The sequence below is a fragment of the Schistocerca nitens genome, chromosome 8, assembly GCF_023898315.1.
Source record: "Schistocerca nitens isolate TAMUIC-IGC-003100 chromosome 8, iqSchNite1.1, whole genome shotgun sequence".
NCBI classification, from domain to species: Eukaryota; Metazoa; Arthropoda; class Insecta; order Orthoptera; family Acrididae; genus Schistocerca; species Schistocerca nitens.
The window spans coordinates 114,167,051-114,191,205 of record NC_064621.1 but is presented as its reverse complement, the minus strand read 5'-3'; the positions used below and the strand labels follow the sequence as shown (position 1 = coordinate 114,191,205).

Below are 24,155 nucleotides of genomic sequence, written 5' to 3'. Positions count from 1 at the left end.
GAAACTCTGTAGTTCGATATTTTCCACATATCCACCATGCGTAGCAATAGTATGGCGTAGTCTCTGAATGAAATTACCCGAAACCTTTGACAACGTGTCTGGCGGAATGGCTTCACATGCAGATGAGATGTACTGCTTCAGCTGTTCAATTGTTTCTGGATTCTGGCGGTACACCTGGTCTTTCAAGTGTCCCCACAGAAAGAAGTCACAGGGGTTCATGTCTGGCGAATAGGGAGGCCAATCCACGCCGCCTCCTGTATGTTTCGGATAGCCCAAAGCAATCACACGATCATCGAAATATTCATTCAGGAAATTAAAGACGTCGGCCGTGCGATATTGCCGGGCACCATCTTGCATAAACCATGAGGTATTCGCAGTGTCGTCTAAGGCAGTTTGTACCGCCACAAATTCACGAAGAATGTCCAGATAGCGTGATGCAGTAATCGTTTCGGATCTGAAAAATGGGCCAATGATTCCTTTGGAAGAAATGGCGGCCCAGACCAGTACTTTTTGAGGATGCAGGGACGATGGGACTGCAACATGGGGCTTTTCGGTTCCCCATATGCGCCAGTTCTGTTTATTGACGAAGCCGTCCAGGTAAAAATAAGCTTCTTCAGTAAACCAAATGCTGCCCACATGCATATCGCCGTCATCAATCCTGTGCACTATATCGTTAGCGAATGTCTCTCGTGCAGCAATGGTAGCGGCGCTGAGGGGTTGCCGCGTTTGAATTTTGTATGGATAGAGGTGTAAACTCTGGCGCATGAGACGATACGTGGACGTTGGCGTCATTTGGACCGCAGCTGCAACACGGCGAACGGAAACCCGAGGCCGCTGTTGGATCACCTGCTGCACTAGCTGCGCGTTGCCCTCTGTGGTTGCCATACGCGGTCGCCCTACCTTTCCAGCACGTTCATCCGTCACGTTCCCAGTCCGTTGAAATTTTTCGAACAGATCCTTTATTGTATCGCTTTTCGGTCCTTTGGTTACATTAAACCTCCGTTGAAAACTTCGTCTTGTTGCAACAACACTGTGTTCTAGGCGGTGGAATTCCAACACCAGAAAAATCCTCTGTTCTAAGGAATAAACCATGTTGTCTACAGCACACTTGCACGTTGTGAACAGCACACGCTTACAGCAGAAAGACGACCTACAGAATGGCGCACCCACAGACTGCGTTGTCTTCTATATCTTTCACATCAATTGCAGCGCCATCTGTTGTTGAAAATTGTAACTACTGTAATTTCGAAAGTTTGTCCGCCTGAAAATGTGCTGTTGTCCCAAGCATATTGCAGCAAACGGTGTATTTCTATCGCTGCTCGTTTAGTTTTTATTGCCGTTTCAAATATACCGGTCATTTTTGAAACACCCTGTAACAACGCTGGAACGTGTGCTGCCGTGGTACAAGAGTCTGTTACATCATTGTGAACCAATAGACAGTGACAACGAGGTAAGAACACTTTCTATAGGTAACGGTCCTTTATACAACTGTTGAATTATCAGAGTGCAGTTATGTATATTGGGTTTCCTTTTCAGCTCATGGCGAAAATAAAAAGGAGAGCAGCATACTTCATCACAGAGAAGTGAAAAATTGAGGCTATCCATTACGTTGGCACTATTCTTTGCCCATCACGGCGTCATTTGAAGAAACTCACAGCAGACGAAAAGCAAGCCGCGTATGCTGAAGTTCGACGATTGTACTCTGAACTGCCCGTAAATGGTAAGGTTCATTCACTGAAACCAATTAGTAAACGAATGTTTGTTTGTCTAATCTGCCATCTTTAGTTAGATCAACATTTATTACGTCTCCAATGTGATATTTGGGAAAGGTTTCGCAGCTTAAACATTCCACAATGCGTTTTGATGTAATTTGTGCGATATACAGGGTGAGTCACCTAACATTTCCGCTGGATATATTTCGTAAACCACATCAAATACTGACGAATCGATTCCACAGACCGAACGTGAGTAGAGGGACTAGTGTAATTGGTTAATACAAACCATAAAAAATGCACGGAAGTATGTTTTTTAACACAAACCTACGTTTTTTTTAAATGGAACCCCGTTAGTTTTGTTAGCACATCTGAACATATAAACAAATACGTAATCAGTGCTGTTTGTTGCATTGTAAAATGTTAATTACATCCGGATATATTGTAACCTAAAGTTGACGCTTGAGTACCACTCATCCGCTGTTCGATCGTGTGTATCGGAGAGCACCGAATTACGTAGGGATCCAAAGGGAACGGACCTTAGGTACAGAAGAGACTGGAACAGCATCTTACGTCCACATGCTAACACCTTTTTATTGGTCTTTTTCACTGACGCACATGTACATTACCATGAGGGGTGAGGTATACGTACACACGTGGTTTCCGTTTTCAATTACGGAGTGGAATAGTGTGTCCCGACATGTCAGGCCACATTGAACAATGTGGTGGCCATCATTTGCTGCACATAATTGCAATCTCTGGCGTAATGAATGTCGTACACGCCGCAGTACATCTGGTGTAATGTCGCCGCAGGCTGCCACAATACGTTGTTTCATATGCTCTGGGATTGTAGGCACATCACGGTACACATTCTCCTTTAACGTACCCCACAGAAATAAGTCCAGAGGTGTGAGATCAGGAGAATGGGCTGGCCAATTTATGCGTCCTCCACGTCCTATGAAACGCCCGTCGAACATCCTGTCAAGGGTCAGGCTAGTGTAAATTGCGGAATGTGCAGGTGCACCATCATGGTGATACCACATACGTCGACGCGTTTCCAGTGGGACATTTTCGAGCAGCGTTGGCAGATCATTCTGTAGAAACGCGATGTATGTTGCAGCTGTTTGGGCCCCTGAAATGAAGTGAGGACCAATGAGGTGGTCGCCACTGATTCCGCACCATACATTTACAGCCCACGCTCGCTGTCGCTCTACCTGTCTGAGCCAGCGAGGATTATCCACGGACCAGTAAGGCAAGTTCCGTAGATTCACTGCCCCGTGGTTTGTGAAACCCGCTTCATCGGTAAACAGGTAGAACTGCAACGCATTCTCTGTTAATGCCCATTGACAGAATTGCACTCGATGATTGAAGTCATCACCATCTAATTGCTGATGTAGCGACACATGAAACGGGTGAAAGCGGTGATGATGCAGTATGCGCATGACACTACTTTGACTCAGTCCACCGGCTCTCGCAATGTCCCGTGTACTCATGTGTGGGTTCATGGCAACAGCAGCTAACACACCAACTGCATCCGCTTCTCCTGTGACGGGCCTGTTACGGACCCGTTTGCGTGCTACGACCATACCTGTTGCATACAGTTAGCGGTAGATGCTTTGCGATGTGCGGCACGTTGGATGCTCTCTGTCCGGGTACCGTTCTGCATACACCCTGCAGGCTTCAGCTGCATTTCGTCAACACTCGCCATAGATATCATCTCCGCCTTTGCAGAGTTCGAATACACCATGGTCACAGTTCCTACAACACTACACTATCACAGACGTCTGGTAACACGATGTACTACAGTTGGTCTGCGTGCGGAGACGAATGCAGAATAACAATAGCAGCAAGCGCTACATGCGGACACTGCGACAGCTAGACCAAACCACAACAGTGCACTACAGCAACACTAGTAAACACGGTCGTCATCGTAAACATGTCCCTGCAGATGCTGCTCGCCGACCGTGGCCCGTGTTTGTTACAACACGCAACTGAACGTCGGAGGTTTCAAGCGTCAACTTTAGGTTACAATATCTCCGGATGTAGTTAACATTTTACAATGCAACAAACGGCACTGATTACGTATTTGTTTATATATTCAGATGTGCTAACAAAACTAACGTGGTTCCATTTAAAAAAACGTAGGTTTGTGTTAAAAAACATACATCCGTGCATTTTTGTATGGTTTGTATTAAACAATTACACTAGCCCCTCTCCTCACGTTCGGTCTGTGGAATCGGTTCGTCAGTATTTGATGTGGTTTACGAAATATATCCAGCGGTAACGTTAGGTGACTCACCCTGTATATAAAATGTCACGGTAAATATAGTCGTTTAGTAACCAGTAATTCTAACTACGGTGCGTACATATTTGAAGGTGACAGGAATATCTTACGGATGTTTTCATTCATGTTTAGAGTCCATTCAAGCAAACAGTGACCAAGTTCTTCCCATGAAAAAGTCCAGGATGGACTGGAGTTCAGATGAGGACGACGAAGATGGACACACGGTTACTACCAATGAACTAGACAGGTACCTTTCTCTCTCCGAATCCGACTGTAGCTGTGCCGAAGGACAGATTTTGCAGTGGTGAAAAACGCACGCGGGGTTATTTCCAATGCTGTCGGTAGTAGGCAGAAGAGTTCTCTGTATTCCTGTCACTAGTGCTTCCAGCGAGAGAAATTTTAGCCAGGCCGGTCACCTGCTGTCCAGCAAAAGATCGTGCTTGGTATCAGACAAGGTGGATGATCTCTTATTGATCCATCACAATTACGTAAGTATTCACAACATACCACGTAATCACAAGGAAGGAAACATTCCTCAAACTCTATAAATGTATGATTCCACTTTCATTGACTTCACAGGAAGAAGTTCAAACCGCCAGCTGTAGTAATAGCTCCAGGAACACAAATGACGCCTGTGTATCAGGGAGCACCAATGACGAAAAACGAATTGTATAGTCATGATTCACTTGTAACGTTATTTACAGGTCATTGAGTATTACTTTTAACTCCGTCATTCCTTCCCGATCCTGCATTCAATATTAGTACAACGTATACGTGGCCGAGTTTGGAGATAGGCTACACATAGTCCATGATTAGACTACTGTGTTGTCTACCGAACGGAACAAAATACTAAATACAGGCATTACAGTTTTTAACGTTACAATTACTGGAATACATGATAACCTCAAATGCGAAACTCCAGTAGTCTGCAACATATTAACAAACATCAAATGTAACATATACAAGTGTATTATTTAGGTCATAGAACTGGTAGTACACAACGAAAGACATCTGTAAAAGAAATAAGTGCTTAATGTGAAGTGGTGGCCTCTGATCTCAAGGAGTGTGACGAAGCGCCTCTCGCTGGCACTGCGTCCACCGGTTACTGGCGACCGGCCGAGCGTTTGGCACACTCGGCCGAGCGCTGGCGATCGGCTGCCCACAGCCGGCGGAAGAGGACGCTCGGCCGCATACTCCCGAGAACCAGAGGGGCGAGCGGGACTCGCCGGTAAAAATCGGAGATAATGCAGACCTCTAGTATTCACTCAGTATCATTTATGGCAAGTGAAAAAAGTTTCATCCTTCGCTGCACGCAGTTTCCACTCGTTGATATGAGCGGTATTCCCATTGAATCACTACGCATATACAGCAGTTTCTCGGTTCACAAAAACCAATAGGTTTTTTAATTATCTTGAGTACTGCTCGAGCGTTTGTGATCTCTATCAGGTCGGATTGAGGGAGGACATAGAAACAATTCAGAGGCGGGCTGCTGGATTTGTTACTGGTAGGTTTGATCATCACGCGAGTGTTACGGAAATGCTTCAGGAACTCGGGTGGGATCCTCTGGAGGAAAGGAGGCGTTCTGTTCGTGAATCGCTACTGAGGAAATTTAGAGAACCAGCATTTGAGGCTAACTGCAGAACAATTTTACTGCCGCCAACTTATATTTCGCGGAAAGACCACAAAGATAAAATAAGAGAGATTAGGGCTCGTACAGAGGCATATAGGCAGTCATTTTTCACTCGTTCTGTTTTGGAGTGGAACAGGGAGAGAAGATGCTAGTTGTGGTACGAGGTACCCTCCGCTACGCACTGTATGGTGGATTGCGGAGTATGTATGTAGATGTACACTCCTGGTAATGGAAAAAAGAACACATTGACACCGGTGTGTCAGACCCACCATACTTGCTCCGGACACTGCGAGAGGGCTGTACAAGCAATGATCACACGCACGGCACAGCGGACACACCAGGAACCGCGGTGTTGGCCGTCGAATGGCGCTAGCTGCGCAGCATTTGTGCACCGCCGCCGTCAGTGTCAGCCAGTTTGCCGTGGCATACGGAGCTCCATCGCAGTCTTTAACACTGGTAACATGCCGCGACAGCGTGGACGTGAACCGTATGTGCAGTTGACGGACTTTGAGCGAGGGCGTATAGTGGGCATGCGGGAGGCCGGGTGGACGTACCGCCGAATTGCTCAACACGTGGGGCGTGAGGTCTCCACAGTACATCGATGTTGTCGCCAGTGGTCGGCGGAAGGTGCACGTGCCCGTCGACCTGGGACCGGACCGCGGCGACGCACGGATGCACGCCAAGACCGTAGGATCCTACGCAGTGCCGTAGGGGACCGCACCGCCACTTCCCAGCAAATTAGGGACACTGTTGCTCCTGGGGTATCGGCAAGGACCATTCGCAACCGTCTCCATGAAGCTGGGCTACGGTCCCGCACACCGTTAGGCCGTCTTCCGCTCACGCTCCAACATCGTGCAGCCCGCCTCCAGTGGTGTCGCGACAGGCGTGAATGGAGGGACGAATGGAGACGTGTCGTCTTCAGCGATGAGAGTCGCTTCTGCCTTGGTGCCAATGATGGTCGTATGCGTGTTTGGCGCCGTGCAGGTGAGCGCCACAATCAGGACTGCATACGACCGGGGCACACAGGGCCAACACCCGGCATCATGGTGTGGGGAGCGATCTCCTACACTGTCCGTACACCACTGGTGATCGTCGAGGGGACACTGAATAGTGCACGGTACATCCAAACCGTCATCGAACCCATCGTTCTACCATTCCTAGACCGGCAAGGGAACTTGCTGTTCCAACAGGACAATGCACGTCCGCATGTATCCCGTGCCACCCAACGTGCTCTAGAATGTGTAAGTCAACTACCCTGGCCAGCAAGATCTCCGGATCTGTCCCCCATTGAGCATGTTTGGGACTGGATGAAGCGTCGTCTCACGCGGTCTGCACGTCCAGCACAAACGCTGGTCCAACTGGGGCGCCAGGTGGAAATGGCATGGCAAGCCGTTCCACAGGACTACATCCAGCATCTCTACGATCGTCTCCATGGGAGAATAGCTGCCTGCATTGCTGCGAAAGGTGGATATACACTGTACTAGTGCCGACATTGTGCATGCTCTGTTGCCTGTGTCTATGTGCCTGTGGTTCTGTCAGTGTGACAATGAATTCACGGTGTTCTTATTTCAATTTCCAGGAGTGTAGATGTAGACATACATTTTCCCTTTTCCATTGGATCGGTTTCAACAAACGTGGCAGCGAACTATTTTCTATACAGGGTGTTACAAAAAGGTACGGCCAAACTTTCAGGAAACATTCCTCACACACAAAGAAAGAAAATATGTTATGTGGACATCTGTCCGGAAACGCTTACTTTCCATGTTAGAGCTCATTTTATTACAGCTCTTCAAATCACATTAATCATGGAATGGAAACACAGCAACAGAACGTACCAGCGTGACTTCAAACACTTTGTTACAGGAAATGTCCAAAATGTCCTCCGTTAGCGAGGATACACGCATCCACCCTCCGTCGCATGGAATCCCTGATGCGCTGATGCAGCCCTGGAGAATGGCGTATTGTATCACAGCCGTCCACAATACGAGCACGAAGAGTCTCTACATTTGGTACCGGGGTTGCGTAGACAAGAGCTTTCAAATACCCCCATAAACGAAAGTCAAGAGGGTTGAGGTCAGGAGAGCGTTGAGGCCATGGAATTGGTCCGCCTCTACCAAGCCATCGGTCACCGAATCTGTTGTTGAGAAGCGTACGAACACTTCGACTGAAATGTGCAGGAGCGCCATCGTGCATGAATCACATGTCGTGTCGTACTTGTAAAGGCACATGTTCTAGCAGCACAGGTAGAGTATTCCGTATGAAATCATGAATACGTGCTCCATTGAGCTTAGGTGGAAGAACATGGGGCCCAATCAAGACATCACCAACAATGCCTGCCCAAACGTTCACAGAAAACCTGTGTTGATGACGTGATTGCACAATTGCGTGCGGAGTCTCGTCAGCCCACACACGTTGATTGTGAAAATTTACAATTTGATCACGTTGGAATGAAGCCTCACCCGTAAAGAGAATATTTGAACTGAAATGAGGATTGACACATTGTTGGATGAACCATTCGCAAAAGTGTACCCATGGAGGCCAATCAGCTGCTGATAGTGCCTGCACACGCTGTACATGGTACGGAAACAACTGGTTCTCCCGTAGCACTCTCCATACAGTACGTGGTCAACGTTACCTTGTACAGCAGCAACTTCTCTGACGCTAACATTAGGGTTATCGTCAACAGCACGAAGAATTGCCTCGTCCATTGCAGGTGTCCTCGTCGTTCTAGGTCTTCCGCAGTCGCGAGTCTTAGGCTGGAATGTTCCGTGCTCCCTAAGACGCCGATCAATTGCTTCGAACGTCTTCCTGTCGAGACACCTTCGTTCCGGAAATCTGTCTCGATACAAGCGTGCCGCGCCACGGCTATTGCCCCTTGCTAATCCATACATCAAATGGGCATCTGCCAACTCCGCATTTGTAAACATTCCACTGACTGCAAAATCACGTTCGTGATGAACACTAACCTGTTGATGCTAGTACTGTAGGGCAATGAGTCGCATGTCAACACAAGCACCGAAGTCAACATTACCTTCCTTCAATTGGACCAACTGGCGGTGAATCGAGGAAGTACAGTACATACTGACGAAACTAAAATGAGCTCTAACATGGAAATTAAGCGTTTCCGGACACATGTCCACATAACATCTTTTCTTTATTTGTGTGTGAGGAATGTTTCCTGAAAGTTTGGCCGTACCTTTTTGTAACACCCTGTATACAGTGAACTATATTTCCCTTTTTGGTATCCCTGTGGCAACAGATAGTTCATATAGTTCTCTTATCGATGTAATAACCACTTGTAGCAATTTTCGGATGTACTCCACGCGGATCATTCTGAAGGAACTTAATGAAAATTTCTGTGCCAGAGATCCATGCCTTACCTACCTTAAATGAAGTGGATATTACATAAATCTTCATCAAATTTGAATCAGCATCTGCACACCCCGCAAACCACCGTATGGTGCCTGGCGGAGGGGACTGTTTACCACTGCTACACATTTCCTTTCCTGTTCCACCCCCTGCACTGGCCCTATTTTCTCTTATCTATGTGGTTCTCACGCAAATGTTCGTTGGTGGCAGCAGAATCATTCCGCAGGCAGATTCAAATTCTGGTGCTCCAGATGGTCTCAGTACTCATCTTGCTTGCCGTTAGAGCCTATCGGTAACAAATCTGGGGACCGGCCTCCAAATTAATTCGATATCTTCCATCCGACCTGCCACTGATTACAAACACTCGAGTGATACTCAAATTCCTAAAATTCTCCCTACAAGCCGAAGTCAACTACGCTACTAAAGTCTCTACATGTTCGTTCCGTTTCATAGCGCTTTGTAGTGATTCGCCTAGATATTTTGTCGACGTGACTGTGTCAAGCAGCACGGTACTAATGCTGCATTCGAACATTACAGGTTTGTTTTCCCTACCGATCCGCATTAACTTAAACTTTTATACATTTAGAGCTAGCTGCCACTCATGGCACTAACTAAAAATTTGGTCCAAGTCATCTTTTATCTTCCTACAGTCACTCAACTTCGACACCTTTCCGTACACCACAGCATCACCAGCCAACTGCCTCAGATTGCTGCTCATCCTGTCTACCCGGCAGATCATTTACGTACACAGAATATAACAGCGGTCCTATAACTCTTCCCTGGGGCGCTCCAGATGGTACCCATGTCTCTGACGAGCACTCGCCGTCGAGTACAACGTACTGTGTTCTGCAACTTAACAAGTCTGCGAGCCACTCATATACCTGAGAACTTCTTCCGTTAGCTCGTACCATCGTTAACAGTTTGTTCTGGGGCAATGTTCAAAATGATTTTCAGAAATCTAGGAATAAGGAATCAACCTTTTGCCTTTCATCCATGGTTCGCAGCATACAATGAGAGAGAATTATCTCCCGCAAGAGTGATGTTCTCTGAACTGTGCTGATTCATGGGCAGAAGCTCTGTCTCAAGGAAATTTATGATATCCGAGAATAGCCCGTAGCGTCAGATTTATAGTCGGACACAGTAGCAGATAAAATACTGTATAACATGCATGGCGCAAAAACAAGAAGTTTCATTGCCATACACACCACCTTTATGACAGACCGAAAACATTTCACCGACCTCTGGAAAAGGTAAGACAGTAAGCCAGTTGCGCACAGAAACTAAAAGCTCGTATCGGCGCTACTTACCCACAGCTGACTCGACCACTCGCCTGCAGTCGTAGCGTTGGTGAAGTCGATGATGCCGCCTCGGCCGTTCCACCAGCTGGTGATGGTGCTGCCCTCGGTGTTGGTGACGAACCAGCCCCTCTTCAGCGCCCTCGAGTAATGCGGTTCACAGTCAGAGTTGATGAACGGGTGAACCCACAGCGTGACACGGAACCCCATCGAGTACAGCTCTTCTACGAGCGCTCTGACATCAGGGAACTTGTTGGAGTCGAACGTGAGGCTGCCGTAACAAGTCTCCCACTTGTCATCTATCTCAATCTGGCTGTTGCTGAAGCCGAGTTCGACTATCTCGCTGGCGAACTGCCTCACTTTTGCGTCGTTGATATCTTTCTTGTAACGCGCCCACGTAGACCATATGGGATGCGTGGTCATGAGCTCGTCTGGAATGTCTAAGGGTTTGTCGAAGTATTCTTTGATGGCATTCTCGTGTGCTTCTCTCGCATTATCAAAGTGGCAGAGAGTGTACTTCAGAAGAACTTCTGTCCGATTGACCGGGTAAGGTTGCTTGTTTTCCGCAGTGAAACATATTTGATCCTTTGATTTATTTGTGTTTTGTTCTATAAAAAGCGTCACATGAGGAGGAACATAAAAGTAACGGCCATCGGAAAACAGCCAGTAACGCTCGGCCACGCCCATATTGTCTTGCTGTTTGCTGACGTACGAGTAATTGCTGTACACGTTGTGCTCCGTGAACCAGCTCTGGTTGTATTGCTCGGGTCCTCCATAGATATGACTATTCGAATGGTTGACACAAACGTGCAGAGCCATTCCAGCACCCTCAAATGACATTTCTACTTTGGGGCAAAACGATGCTCCACGTGGGCGACGGTGAGTGATTTTTGGCTCAAATAATGAGGGGCCATCTGCGATAAACACAGAGTCAGAGCGCAGTTTGGGAGAGCCCGTAGCGTTTCCAAGTGTAACGTAGCCAACTTCAACATTCTGGTCATCTGAAACATTAAGGCAGATACAGACTCAGAATTTATTGCATCCAGTCACTCGACAATTGGCTGTTAAATTTGCTAGTTTCAATATTAATTTTTACTATTTTACAGTTCTTACATGTGGGCTTAATAGTCATTGGAGAGTTACTGCAAAGATACGAAATTGTTGTTGTTGTTGTGGTCTTCAGTCCTGAGACTGGTTTGATGCAGCTCTCCATGCTACTCTATCCTGTGCAAGCTTCTTCATCTCCCAGTACCTACAGCAGCCTACGTCCTTCTGAATGTGCTTAGTGTATTCATCTCTTCGTCTCCCTCTGCGATTTTTACCCTCCACGCTGCCCTCCAGTACTAAATTGGTGATCCCTTGATGCCTCCGAACATGTCCTACCAACCGATCCCTTCTTCTAGTCAAGTTGTGCCACAAGCTCCTCTTCTCCCCAATTCTATTCAATACCTCCTCATTAGTTATGTGATCTACCCATCTAATCTTCAGCACTCTTCTATAGCACAACATTTCGAAAGCTTCTATTCTCTTCTTGTCTAAACTATTTATCGTCCATGTTTCAGTTCCACACATGGCTACACTCCATACAAATACTTTCAGAAACGACTTCCTGACACTTAAATCAATACTCAATGTTAACAAATTTCTCTTCTTCAGAAACGCTTTTCTTGCCATTGCCAGTCTACATTTTATATCCTCTCTACTTCGACCATCATCAGTTATTTTGCTCCCCAAATAGCAAAACTCCTTTACTACTTTAAGTGTCTCATTTCCTAATCTAATTCCCTCAGCATCACCCGACTTAATTCGATTACATTCCATTATCCTCGGTTGGCTTTTGCTGATGTTCATCTTATTCCCTCCTTTCAAGACACTGTCCATTCCGTTCAGCTGCTCTTCCAGGTCCTTTGCTGTCTCTGACAGAATTACAATGTCATCGGCGAACCTCAAAGTTTTTATTTCTTCTCCATGGATTTTAATACCTACTCCGAACTTTTCTTTTGTTTCCTTTACTGCTTGCTCAATATACAGATTGAATAACATCGGGGAGAGGCTACAACCCTGTCTCACTCCCTTCCCAACCACTGCTTCCCTTTCATGTCCCTCGACTCTTATACCTGCCATCTGGTTTCTGTACAAATTGTAAATATCCTTTCGCTCCCTGTATTTTACCCCTGCCACCTTCAGTATTTGAAAGAGAGTACTCCAGTCAACATTATCAAAAGCTTTCTCTAAGTCTACAAATGCTAGAAACATAGGTTTGCCTTTCCTTAATCTTTTTTCTAAAATAAGTCGTAGGGTCAGTATTGCCTCACGTGTTCCAACATTTCTACGGAATCCAAATTGATCTTTTCCCCGAGGTCGGCTTCTACCTATTTTTCCATTCATCTGTAAATAATTCGCGTTAGTATTTTGCAGCTGTGACTTATTAAACGAAATTACGAATGCTATAGTTATCTTTGAGCTCAGCCTATGAGATACCCTGGAAGTCAGTTTTCGATTTTCGGGAGTGCGGGCCATCGACATCGCTGCCCGCTCATATTGTATGCTTGGAGCTTGCGTTTGTGTAGATACCTGTCTTGCGTTTCCTTGCGTTGAGGAAGGAGGAGTTTCTGGTGTCAATTGCTGCTGATCACTCAGTTCGCATAGGATGAGATGGTCGCATGTAGCTGGGTTGTGTGTTTGCAACGCACTCTTCCACAACGATAACTCTCACAAGTGCTTTTTGAGGCCGCTGTTTTCTACGCCTGGTACAAAATCTGCTTGCTATCACTCAATGCAAATAGTAGTACAGGCAGCTTAGTTATCCTCTCCATTAATGAACCTTTGTAAATGTTTCACAAATTACATTCGACCATACTTAAGTGAATTTTCTTACACTGCGATTACATGTTCGCCACATATTCTTTGGACACGAGTAATTTCTACACCGTTGTGGCTTTCCCACTTTTGAGATCAGTCAGACGAATTTAGAACTATTCTCCTCACCATACATTTTGTTGTTTAAGTGTACTTGCTCAATTTCTATTTAACTATTGTCGTGTGGTAATCTGAGTCAACACCTGTTGCTTAGCTGTCACTCTGACTTTCTAATGGCAGTTGATATCAGCAACAGTATTAACCATTCTAAAAGAATACTTCGTATTTCTCTGGATGTTTCCAAGAAATAAGGTGTGTTCTGGAGCTGACGCTGTCCGTAGGAACGTTATGATTTTCCACAAATATATGCTTATTCGTATTTTGTTTATCATTACCACAAATAGGGAATACATTTTCATGGCAAAGAAAATGGCTATAAGCCACTTCGCTTAAACGCTGCGTGAGATACTAGATACGATTTCTCATGTTTACTTCATTTCAGTTTCCAAAGCCTATTATAAACCGTTGTGCTCATAAACCTTACGTGACTTCATTTTTGCGATTAAATAGTGTAGCTAAATGTAATTCATTGGCAAAAACTTGGTATATAAGAGAGCACAATTTTTTTTAAATCAGGGCATTTGAGGATATACTTTCATATGTAATCCGACCTCAAAACCTGACAGTAGCCTCACACACTGAAGGTCGAATCTAATTTATGAGCAGTAGGAATGCACTTAGTGATGAAGATGAATGAGATAATTTTACAGTAGGTTCAAAATGGTTCAAATGGCTCTGAGCACTATGGAACTTAACATCTATGGTCATCAGTCCCCTAGAACTTAGAACTACTTAAACCTAACTAACCTAAGGACATCACACACATCCATGCCCGAGGCAGGATTGGAACCCGCGACCGTAGCGGTCACGCGGTTCCAGACTGAAGCGCCTAGAACCGCACGGCCACACCGGCCGGCTTTTAAAGTAGGAAAATATAAACAAAATAATGGTATGTGCTAACTTTTAACTACACCAATCCGTTGCAGTTTCCTGAATGCGACATTTAAAAAGAGATAATTACTAGATAGCCGTTTATGTAAGGAAAAAATGTAATATATTCAACAGACAAGTTTCCAAATATACATATGAAATGGATAATCATTTCAATTAGTTTTCCATACCTACCAGGCACAGTAGAACACTGTAAATAAGATTCCTGAAATGTGTCGTGGCAACGGTGTGTGGTTAGTAGTAATGTGTAGTAAGCATCGTCAGCTGCAGAGGACCTAGGCTGTAGAAAGAATGGTGCAGCAGAGCATAACTATGCCGTAACCACTATATAAAATTATTTTATAGAAGCAGTGATAGTGCTTAAGATTCATAAACAGAACTGAAGTTTTCAATTAATTTTAAGATATAATAATTATCATCTCCATGACCCCTCTACATTAGAGACAAAACAGCAAAATTTGAAATCTCTGGATCAGCTCAAGGAAAAAATAATCCCACAATACTAATAACGAACAATCCGTTTCATTTCGCATGTCACTTTATCAATAAGAATCATCACGATAACGACCACAACGCTGGTCCATTTAAATAGTTGCAAATTGACAATATGATGTGCAGTATCGTCTCAAGTATTCAACTAAAGTTGTTTGTTGTTAGTAAATACTGGACTTGGATGTCGAGATGCTGAGTAGCTTTTGCAACACAAATTCTAATTGAGATACAAGAGCACCGAGTTTTCTAGTGTTACAGGTTAGTTACACTTCGTTCGAAGGGTCAGTTCTATCAACAGAGCTTACGGTCTCTGAGGTTGAAAAAACGCACGTGGTTGGTCTTACAACTCGTTTTGGTACAAACGCAGATGATATGCATTAAAAAGAAAGAACTTTTCCGGAGACCCAACTGGCACAAGACGACACGAGAACTTCACGTTTTGATGAGCGGCGTATTTGAGAACAATTTGATATTCACATTGTCTTTTTAAACAGACTTCAATTCTAGGGTAATGTAATGTAAAGAAATAACAGATATGTGACCTACCAATACACACATGAAAATGTGTAGCTAATGCTGCAGGAAATATCTTTGCGAATCCTTATACTGTATACAATGTTCCTGCAACGCTCAGTCGATGATTGAAATGTACGTCAAGGGAACGACTTCGCGCTATAAAGAGAAACCCTCCAGATTAAATTAAAAAAATGCATTGCATTAATACGACGAAGAACGTATTGATAAAATTTTAGACTGGATTCGCAAAGCTTCGATGTCGGTATGTCAACATCACAATGCAGCAACAGGTAACAACAGATAGCAACAGAAAAAAACTTAATTGTAATACTTTATTTTTCTCTTAGAATGCTAATAATTTTAACTATTTTCAGTTACTAAATACAGCGACTCTACTTGTCGTGACTGTGAATAATGACGAAAAGTGAATATTTTTAACAACAGTGACGGCTTTATAACGTACCAGGATCCTTGTGGGATTATACCTCTAAACCTCTGTAGTCTGCTACTACGAAAACGTCCTCCTCTTTGAATTGGGGTTTTACTGAGATAACAATATAACGTAGCAAATAAACGTCGACAGTTAGTTGGCATAGCTAAATCGGTTTACATGAATGTTGAGTATATTATCGCAACTAAACAAGGAAGATACAATATGAGTTGATTAAAAAACGTCTGCTTTGTTTGGATTAAATCATACACACATCAAAAAAAGTTTTGCATCACTCCGATTCCCAACACTCCTGAAGATAGACGTTGACTGTGGATATTGTATCACAGACGTAGTCCCTCTGACTGTTCAGAGATGTCACTACACCCGCCCAGAGATGTAAATAACCACGCATGAGAAGCGCCTATCAGATGAAGGGGGTGCAACAGCCGTTCAGTTCCAGTCACTCCACCAGGAAGGAGGTACACGGTTCGTGTTGTCTGTAGTTCAACTATGCCTAAGCGGTCAATACTGCGGTTCGATCGCGTCCGCATTGTTACTTTGTGCCAGGAAGGGCTCTCAAAAGGGGAAGTGTTATGACGTCTCGAAGTGAACCAAAGCGATGTTTTTCGGACATGGAGGAGATACAGAGAGACAGGAACTGTTGATGACATGCCTCGCTCAGGCGCCCAAGCGCAGTGAGTGACCGATACCTACAGATTGTGGCTCGGAGGAACCCTGACAGCAACGCCACCATGTTGAATAATGCTTTTCGTGCAGCCACAGGACGTCGTGTTACGACTCAAACTGTGCGCAAAAGGCTGCATGATGCACAATTTCACTCCCGGCGTCCATGGCGAGGACCATCTTTGCAAACACGACACCCTGCATGGCGGTTCAGATGCGCCCAACAACATGCCGAATGGACCGCTCAGGATTGGCATCACGTTCTCTTCACCGATGGGTGTCGCATATGTCTTCAACCAGACAATCATCGGAGACGTGTTTGGAGGCAACCCGGTCAGACTGAATGCCTTAGACACACTGTCCAGCGATTGCATCAAGGTAGAGGTTCCCTGCTGTTTTGGGGTTGCATTATGTGGGTGCCGACGTACGCCGCTGGTGGTCATGGAAGGTGTCGTACGATATGTGAATGCCATCCTCCGACCGATAGTGCAACCATACCGGCAGAATATTGGCGAGGCATTTGTCTTCATGGACAACAGTTCGCGCCCCCATCCTGCACATCTTGTGAATGACTTACTTCAGGATAACGACATCACTCGACTACAGTGGCCAGCATGTTCTCCAGACGTTCGGTAGGGTTATCGAACGTGCTTTGAATAGATTGAAAAGGACTGTTTGTGGACAACGTGACCCACCAACCACTCTGAGGAATCTACGCCGAATCGCCGTTGAGGAGTGGGGCAAACTGAACCAACAGTGCCTTGATGAGCTTGTGGATAGTATGCCACGACAAATACAGGCATGCGTCAATGCAAGAGGACGTGCTACTAGGTATTGGAGGTACCGGCGTGCACAGCAATCTGGACCACCACTTCTGAAGATCTCCGTTTATGGTGGTACAGCATGCAATGTGTGGTTTTCATGAGCAATAAAAAGGGTGGAAATGATGTTTATTTGATCTCTATTCCAATTTTCTGTACAGGTTCCGGAACTCTCGGAAACGAGGTGATGCAAAAAAAAATTTGATGTGTATATTTCAAATTTCACTACAGCTGTGGCACAGGGGTGATGTCTCCCTGTAGTGGATCTAGGTGCTGTTTACGGTAAGGTCTGCCTCACAATATGTGGGAAGCTTAGGTCAGTGCCGAGTGATTTAGTATTGAAACATGCATGGCGGAAATTAATTAGTTTCAGTGAGTTAGAAAAAAATTTAGTGCACTCGACCCAGTATACAGCTATTAGGCAGTTTCTGTTAGCGTGTACCTCCACGTCGAATCGCTTACCAGTGGTGCACTGCAGGACGAATTACAAAGCCATCTGTTTGGTAGAGTTTTCTCTATTCCTTGGGTTGTGTTAATGTATTGGAGTAAGGGTGGCACTGTCAGATTTGTTACTGCTCATGATGGACAGGCGTATTCGTACACTGTAAATTATCCTTTGTAGTTGAGTTTCCTACTCGAAAGCAATGGTTTTGGGTCCTTAAAGTGCACTTGGCACCAAAAAATTATAACACCTTACAACAACTTGAGCTTTTTGTCATATACCTTCCTTGTAATATTTATGAGTGAAGTGAATTTTAGTACTTAATTTTTCTAATCAAATAGAAAAGCTTTAGGGTTTTTACCTAAACATAGAACTTACTCCCTGGATTGCACAACCACAATTATTTTCTCGAAAATTTTACTGTTTCTCATTTCTTCAGACGCTGGCCAGAGCACTCACCCTTTCTCGTGGTGATCACAAGTCGATTGCTATCCTCATCGAGTTGAGTCTGGAAGTCAGCGACTGCTGACGTCACCACCAACACCAACAGCAGCGTTGTCAGCCAGGCCACTGTAACACAGTGCGAGCAATGTGAGGTCTCTTCCCATAATATGACCCACTATGCAGTACACAATGTTTGCTGGTACCTAGTATACACTCTGAAAAGACTGTAAAAGTGTTGCTGGGCAGATTGTGCTGCTAAATAACTCATAGGAGAGACTTCGTACATGGCGGCGTATCCCAGTTAATTGGCATTGAAGTTAGCCAATCAAGCTGTTGCACGTGTGCAGATTCAGGCGTCCCGCCAGATACAGCTAATGTCAGTTGTTCTCATAGCGCAGATGATAGTGCACAAGACTCCTTAGCCTTTGGCTGAGGTTCGATCCTTACTATCTTCCTATGTCCAATTTTGGTATCGCTCTCTCGTTCGGTTTTAGGAAATCAAAAGAAGAAAACGTTTGGCGACACCGTCTTGGTCGGATCGCTTGAAAATGCCCTGATGGGCTAGTTAACTCGGAATCAGTGCAAGGTATAATATTTTTTTCTTAATAATTATTTCTCGGCACAACCTACGTTGCGACATCCTTACAAGCTTTTCAGACTGTTCCTGACCACCCTGTATAGTTCTTCTCTAATTAATTTTTCTTGTGTATAATATTTATGTGAATAAATATTTTAGGTATGAGTCAGAAGACACCTTATTGAGCCTCGTTGTAGGCTCTGCATTAATTCTCTTAAAATAATGTTCAATTTTATGTACTCAATAGTAAAAGGAAAAAAGCTAGTATTTGACAAAATCAAGAGGCCAGACCTTATGTTAAGAAAAGAACAGTAATAATAATAATGCAAACAAAGAAAGTAAATTAAGGAGTTAGCTGATCTGAGGATACGATTAATTTGGCAGTAACTGTTGCAGCAACAGATATCATTGGAAATGTTTGGCTTTGATAGAGCAGCCTTGGTAAGTGTATGGCATATTTTGCCTCATATTTCATTTGCATTCTCCTGTGGAAGAGCAAGCAAGACGTGGTCCACCACACTGATAAATTCTGCAGTAGTAAATGCTCATCAGCGTCAGTGTGAAATTTATCTCCTTCCTTAGTACAGACAAGGTAGCATTGTCAATTATTTTCTCAGCACAATTGATGACTATCCCCTGACGTTCTTTTTGTGGTCCTTTAGCCACAATGTGTTTATATTTAGCAGTCTGTCTGCATATAGTTGACAGCCATGCCCTTTTGGCTTGAGACCAGGTTATTGATTTAACCACTCCCACAAATTAGGGGAGAGGACGACGCCAACTGCAGATGGAGTGCGAAGAGCCCTCTTGAGGTTTCGTCATGTCCGTGTCGGTTGTAGTGGATGCACTGTCTTAGCTGGACAAGACTGGCAGGTGGCTGGGTTTCTGATGTGATGAAAGACCTCCGCAAAGATGGTACGGTTTGGATCTCTCAGCATCTCCACAGGTAGACAAGTGTGGCCATAAGGCACGCTTTCCAGTTACGAAGATTGTAGAGTTTCTTAATGCTGCTGATCATCACATGGAGGTACCTGATGCCTGATTTTAGGTTTACCCAGCCTAGGAACATCTGGAAAATTTCCCGAGTTTTCAGGTGGGTTTTGTCATCCAGTAGGCGTGACACTTCTACAAGCCAACTTCATCCAACCTTCAGGCATTCCTGATAACTGATTGATTTCACCTTTATACCCTCTTTCCCTCCCCCAGCCCCCCCACCCTTCGCAGAGCCGTCTCTGACCTGGGGCGGTGGTGAGTGGAGCATAGTGCTTGGGTTCCATCCAGTGACCTCAGTAGCGGATCTCTGCCAGCGTTATGACAATACGTCCTTGTCTGCTCCAGGTCTTATTGCTGGAGCAGATTTCTTTGTAGACTGCCACTCTGCTTTGATCATTCTCATAGGTGGGTTCCTATCCTTGGCCAAGGATGACCTGGGAATCTGAAGAGGGGAGTCTATCGTACATGCCTTCCCTGTGTGGGAAAATGTATGTGGGTCACACTATCGGGACGGTATAGAATAGACTCACAGCATAAACGCCTCAGACACGACGAACAACCGACAAAATCTACTGTGGAAGAACACTGCATCTTAGAAGGACGTACCACGAATTGCGACAACACCAAGTTAATGCACCAAGCCAAAATCTCATGGGATTGTATTCAAAACGAAGCTATAGAGATCTACAGACTACGTAATGGACTAATAAATAAAAGAAGCAGCTGTCAACTAAGCAAGACTTGGGACCCAGCATTGAGAATGATCAATGTACAGCGACAATCTACATGAAAATCCACTCCTGCCATAAAAACTGAAAGAAAAGGAAGAGGTATTGTCGCCATACCAGCAGAGATACACATCTGACACCGGACGTAGCACTACTGACAAACCTGTGTCGTCCCTGTCTCCCTCTTACCCCACCACTGCACCAGATCCACAACTAAAGTTGGCTAGCTCGAGGTTGCAGAAGGGGGGACAGGATATAAAGGCGGCATCCAGCAAAAATGAGATTGACGTCAGGAACGCCTTAAGATGGCAAGAAGATAGCTTACTCAAATACTGCATCATCTGGATGGTGCCATCCTTCTGACTGCCCGAGAAACATAAAACCATATCAAGTACCTCTACAGGGAAGAGACGCACAGTAAAATTAAGAAGCTCGAAAAGCTCCAGAATGAGAACGAGCGTCTTTTGGTATCCATTGTCTTTCTGCTGAGGTGCCGAGAGGACCTAATTGTACTAGTATTCAGAAGGTCGTTAATCGTATCGGAACGCCAACCATCAACTGGATCACCAGAAGAGTCAGTCAGACCCTAATCGATGGATGAATCTGCTACATTCGACATGGACTCGATGAGACCTAAAGAGAAATCTAACACTACCTACAGATGGTGTCTACACTCTTCCCTGATTCATGGGAGTGGTGTCTACTGCAGATAGCCGGTCTCAAGCCAACAGGGCACTGAATACTACTGAATATGAATTCACTGCATCTGAAACACCACAAGAAGAACCTCAGAGAACTGTCATCAGCAGTATGGAGAAAATAATTAGTGATACTACATTATCTGTATTGAGGAAGAGACTAAATTTCGCACTGACACCATTGATCCTACCAACAGCAGAACGTATCACACCAGTGGCTTAATTCGCTCTTGCTTTTCAGCAGGGTGACTCAGGGGAAATACGATGTGACTGTACACTTACCACGACTGTTCAAAAAAAAAAAACAGCTAATCATCTCGAGGGAAAAGAGGAAGCTTCTCTGAGAAGATAATCACCTTCCCAGCGCATCGTCTTGCCACCACATAATTTTTTTTTTTGGTCTTCTGACTTGTTTGATGAGACCCATCAGTAATTCCACTCCTGTGCCAACCTTTCCATCTCAGAGTAGCACTTGCAACCTTTGTCGTCAATTATTTGCTGTATGTATTCCAATCTCTGTCTTTTTCTACAGTTTTTGTTCCCTACAGCTCCTTGTAGTACCGTGGAAGCCATTCCCTGATGTCGTAACAGATGTCCTATCGTCCAGTCCCTTCTCCTTGTCAGTGCTTGTGCTTTCCACATATTTCTTTCCTCTCCTATTTTGCACAGAATTTCCTCATTCCTTACCTTTTCAGTCCCCCTAATTTTCAACATTCGTCTGTAGCACAACATCTCAAGTGCATCGATTCTCTTCTGTTCCGATTTTCCCACAGTCCATATTTCACTACCATACAAAGCTGTGCTCCAAACATACATTCTCAGAAATTTCTTCCTCAAATTAAGGCCTATTTTTGATAGTAGTAGAATTCTCTTGGCCAGGAGTTCACTTTCTGGCAGTGCAAGTGTGCTTTTGGTGTCATCTTTGCTCTGAGCATCATTGATTATTCTGCTGCATATGTGGCGGAATTCCTTAACTTCATCTACTTGATGACCATCAATCCTGATGTTAAATTTCTCGCTGTTCTCATTTCTACTACTTATCATTACTTTCCTCTTTACTCTCACTCCATATTCTGTACTCATTAAATTTTATTTCCACTCCTTAACCTTTTTTATATTTCCATCATTGCTTCTTTGATGTGAAGATTGAACAGTAGTGCTCCAAACATACATTCTCAGAAATTTCTTCCTCAAATTAAGGCCTATTTTTGACAGTAGTAGAATTCTCTTGGCCAGGAGTTCACTTTTTGGCAGTGCAAGTGTGCTTTTGATGTCATCTTTGCTCTGAGCATCACTGATTATTCTGCTGCATATGTGGCGGAATTCCTTAACTTCATCTACTTGATGACCATCAATCCTGATGTTAAATTTCTCGCTTCCTGGCCGGATCGAGGCTCAAACTCGGGACCTTTGCCTTTTGCGGGCATGTGCTCTACCGACGTTTTCTTGTTGATCTCATTTTGTTCGTTATTGTTCGTTCTATTTGTTCGGCGAGTGCGGGGGGGGGGGGAAGGGGGGACACACATCACATGACGCTTATTCAAGTTCATCGTTGATCCATAAACTCACTTTCTTTTATTGCAGAGGGTAGCTAACCCTCTGACCGAACACGCTGAGGTATCGTGATGGCGGCTGACTGAGCTATCTCCAACCTTCCAAAATTTACAGAAACTCTTCTGGGAACCTTGCAGAACTAGCACTCCTGGAAGAAAGGATATTGCAGAGACGTGGCTCAGCCACACCCTGGGCGCTGGTTTCTGGAAACATGTCCCTGTCTCTGGCTAACGGAATGTTCGCTACTACTAACTGAAGTTTATTATGGAACTCAATTAGCCTTTCTCCTCTCTCATTGCTTCTCCCAAACCCATATTCTCCTGTTACCTTTTCTCCTACTCCTTCCCCTACAACTGCATCCAGTCCCCCATGACTATCGGAATTTCATCTCCCTTTATGTACTATATTATCCTTTCAGTATCCTGTATCTCTTCACCGTCAGCTTGCGACGTCGGCACGTACCCCTGACCTATCTCTGTCGGCGTTCTTTTGCTGTCCATTCTGATAACAACGACCTATCACTGAACTGCACACAGTAACACACTCCTGCCCTACCTACCTACCTATTCATTTCGAATCCTACTCCCATTATACCATTTTCTGCTGCTGTTGATATTACTCTACACTCATCTGATCAGAAATCCTTATCTTCTTTCCATTTCACTTCACTGACCCCTTCGATATCTCGTTTGAGCCTTTGCGTTTCCCTTCTCAGATTTTCTAGTTTCCCTACCACGTTCAAGCTTCTGACATTCCACGCCCCGATTCATAGAACGTTGTCCTTTTGTTGATTATTCAATCTTTTCTCATGGTAACCTCCCCCTTGGCAGTCCCCTCCCAGAGATCTGAATGGGGGACTATTCCGGAATCTTTTATCAATGGAGAGGTCATCATGACACTTTTTCAATTACAGGGCAAATGTCCTGTGGATACACGTTACGTGTCTTTAATGAAGTGGTTTCCATTGCCTTCTGCATCCTCATGCCGTTTATCATTGCTGATTCTTCCGCCTTTAGGGGCAATTTCCCACCCCTAGGACAAGAGAGTGCCCTGAACTTCTGTTCGCTCTTCCGTGCCCCCTTTGACAAGGCCGTTGGCAGAATGACAGTAGTTTCTTTTGCCGGAAGTCTTCGTCCGCGAATGCTAATTATTAATCCGAACCCGGGACCGAAGACATTTTGGTTACTAATCTAAGACGCTACCTGTAGACCAAGTTCTTTTTTTATTTATTATCAGAGTGACTTGGTACTATCATGAAACTTCAGTAGACCATAGTCAAATCATCACGTAATATAAGCTGCAAATGGGAGAAAAAATTAATTATGATAACAGAATAATAAATAAAAAGAGAAAGAAAAAAAATCCGAGAAAGTAGCCGGTAAGCCACAACCAAGGTCTCATGATATGTATCATCAATTTTTATGTAATTTTTCTATGTTTTAATAATTTATTAAAATTTTTATTTATTTAATATTATTTGCATTTATTTTTCATTTTCATATAAAATCTAAATCAGAAAGACGACGAAATCAGATTATATTCTAAATAGCAAACTAAGAAAAATTCAAATTTGATTGCAAAGATTTTATACGCGCATGTGTATATATACTCAA

At 44.4% G+C, this 24,155-nt stretch overlaps 1 protein-coding gene across 2 annotated transcripts in view; it reads right to left on the bottom strand.

Annotated features, from left to right (window-relative positions):
* Nucleotides 1-24,155, bottom strand: part of LOC126198989 (myogenesis-regulating glycosidase-like) — a 210,321-nt gene that overhangs the window by 64,442 nt on the left and 121,724 nt on the right. For both annotated transcript variants that reach the window (XM_049935658.1, XM_049935657.1), the window contains exons 2-3: nucleotides 18,008-18,118; nucleotides 10,303-11,291 (exon numbers count right to left, since the gene is read on the bottom strand). In XM_049935658.1, the coding sequence (XP_049791615.1) occupies nucleotides 10,303-11,291; nucleotides 18,008-18,118 (1,100 nt within the window). The remainder of the gene's footprint in view (nucleotides 1-10,302; nucleotides 11,292-18,007; nucleotides 18,119-24,155) is intronic.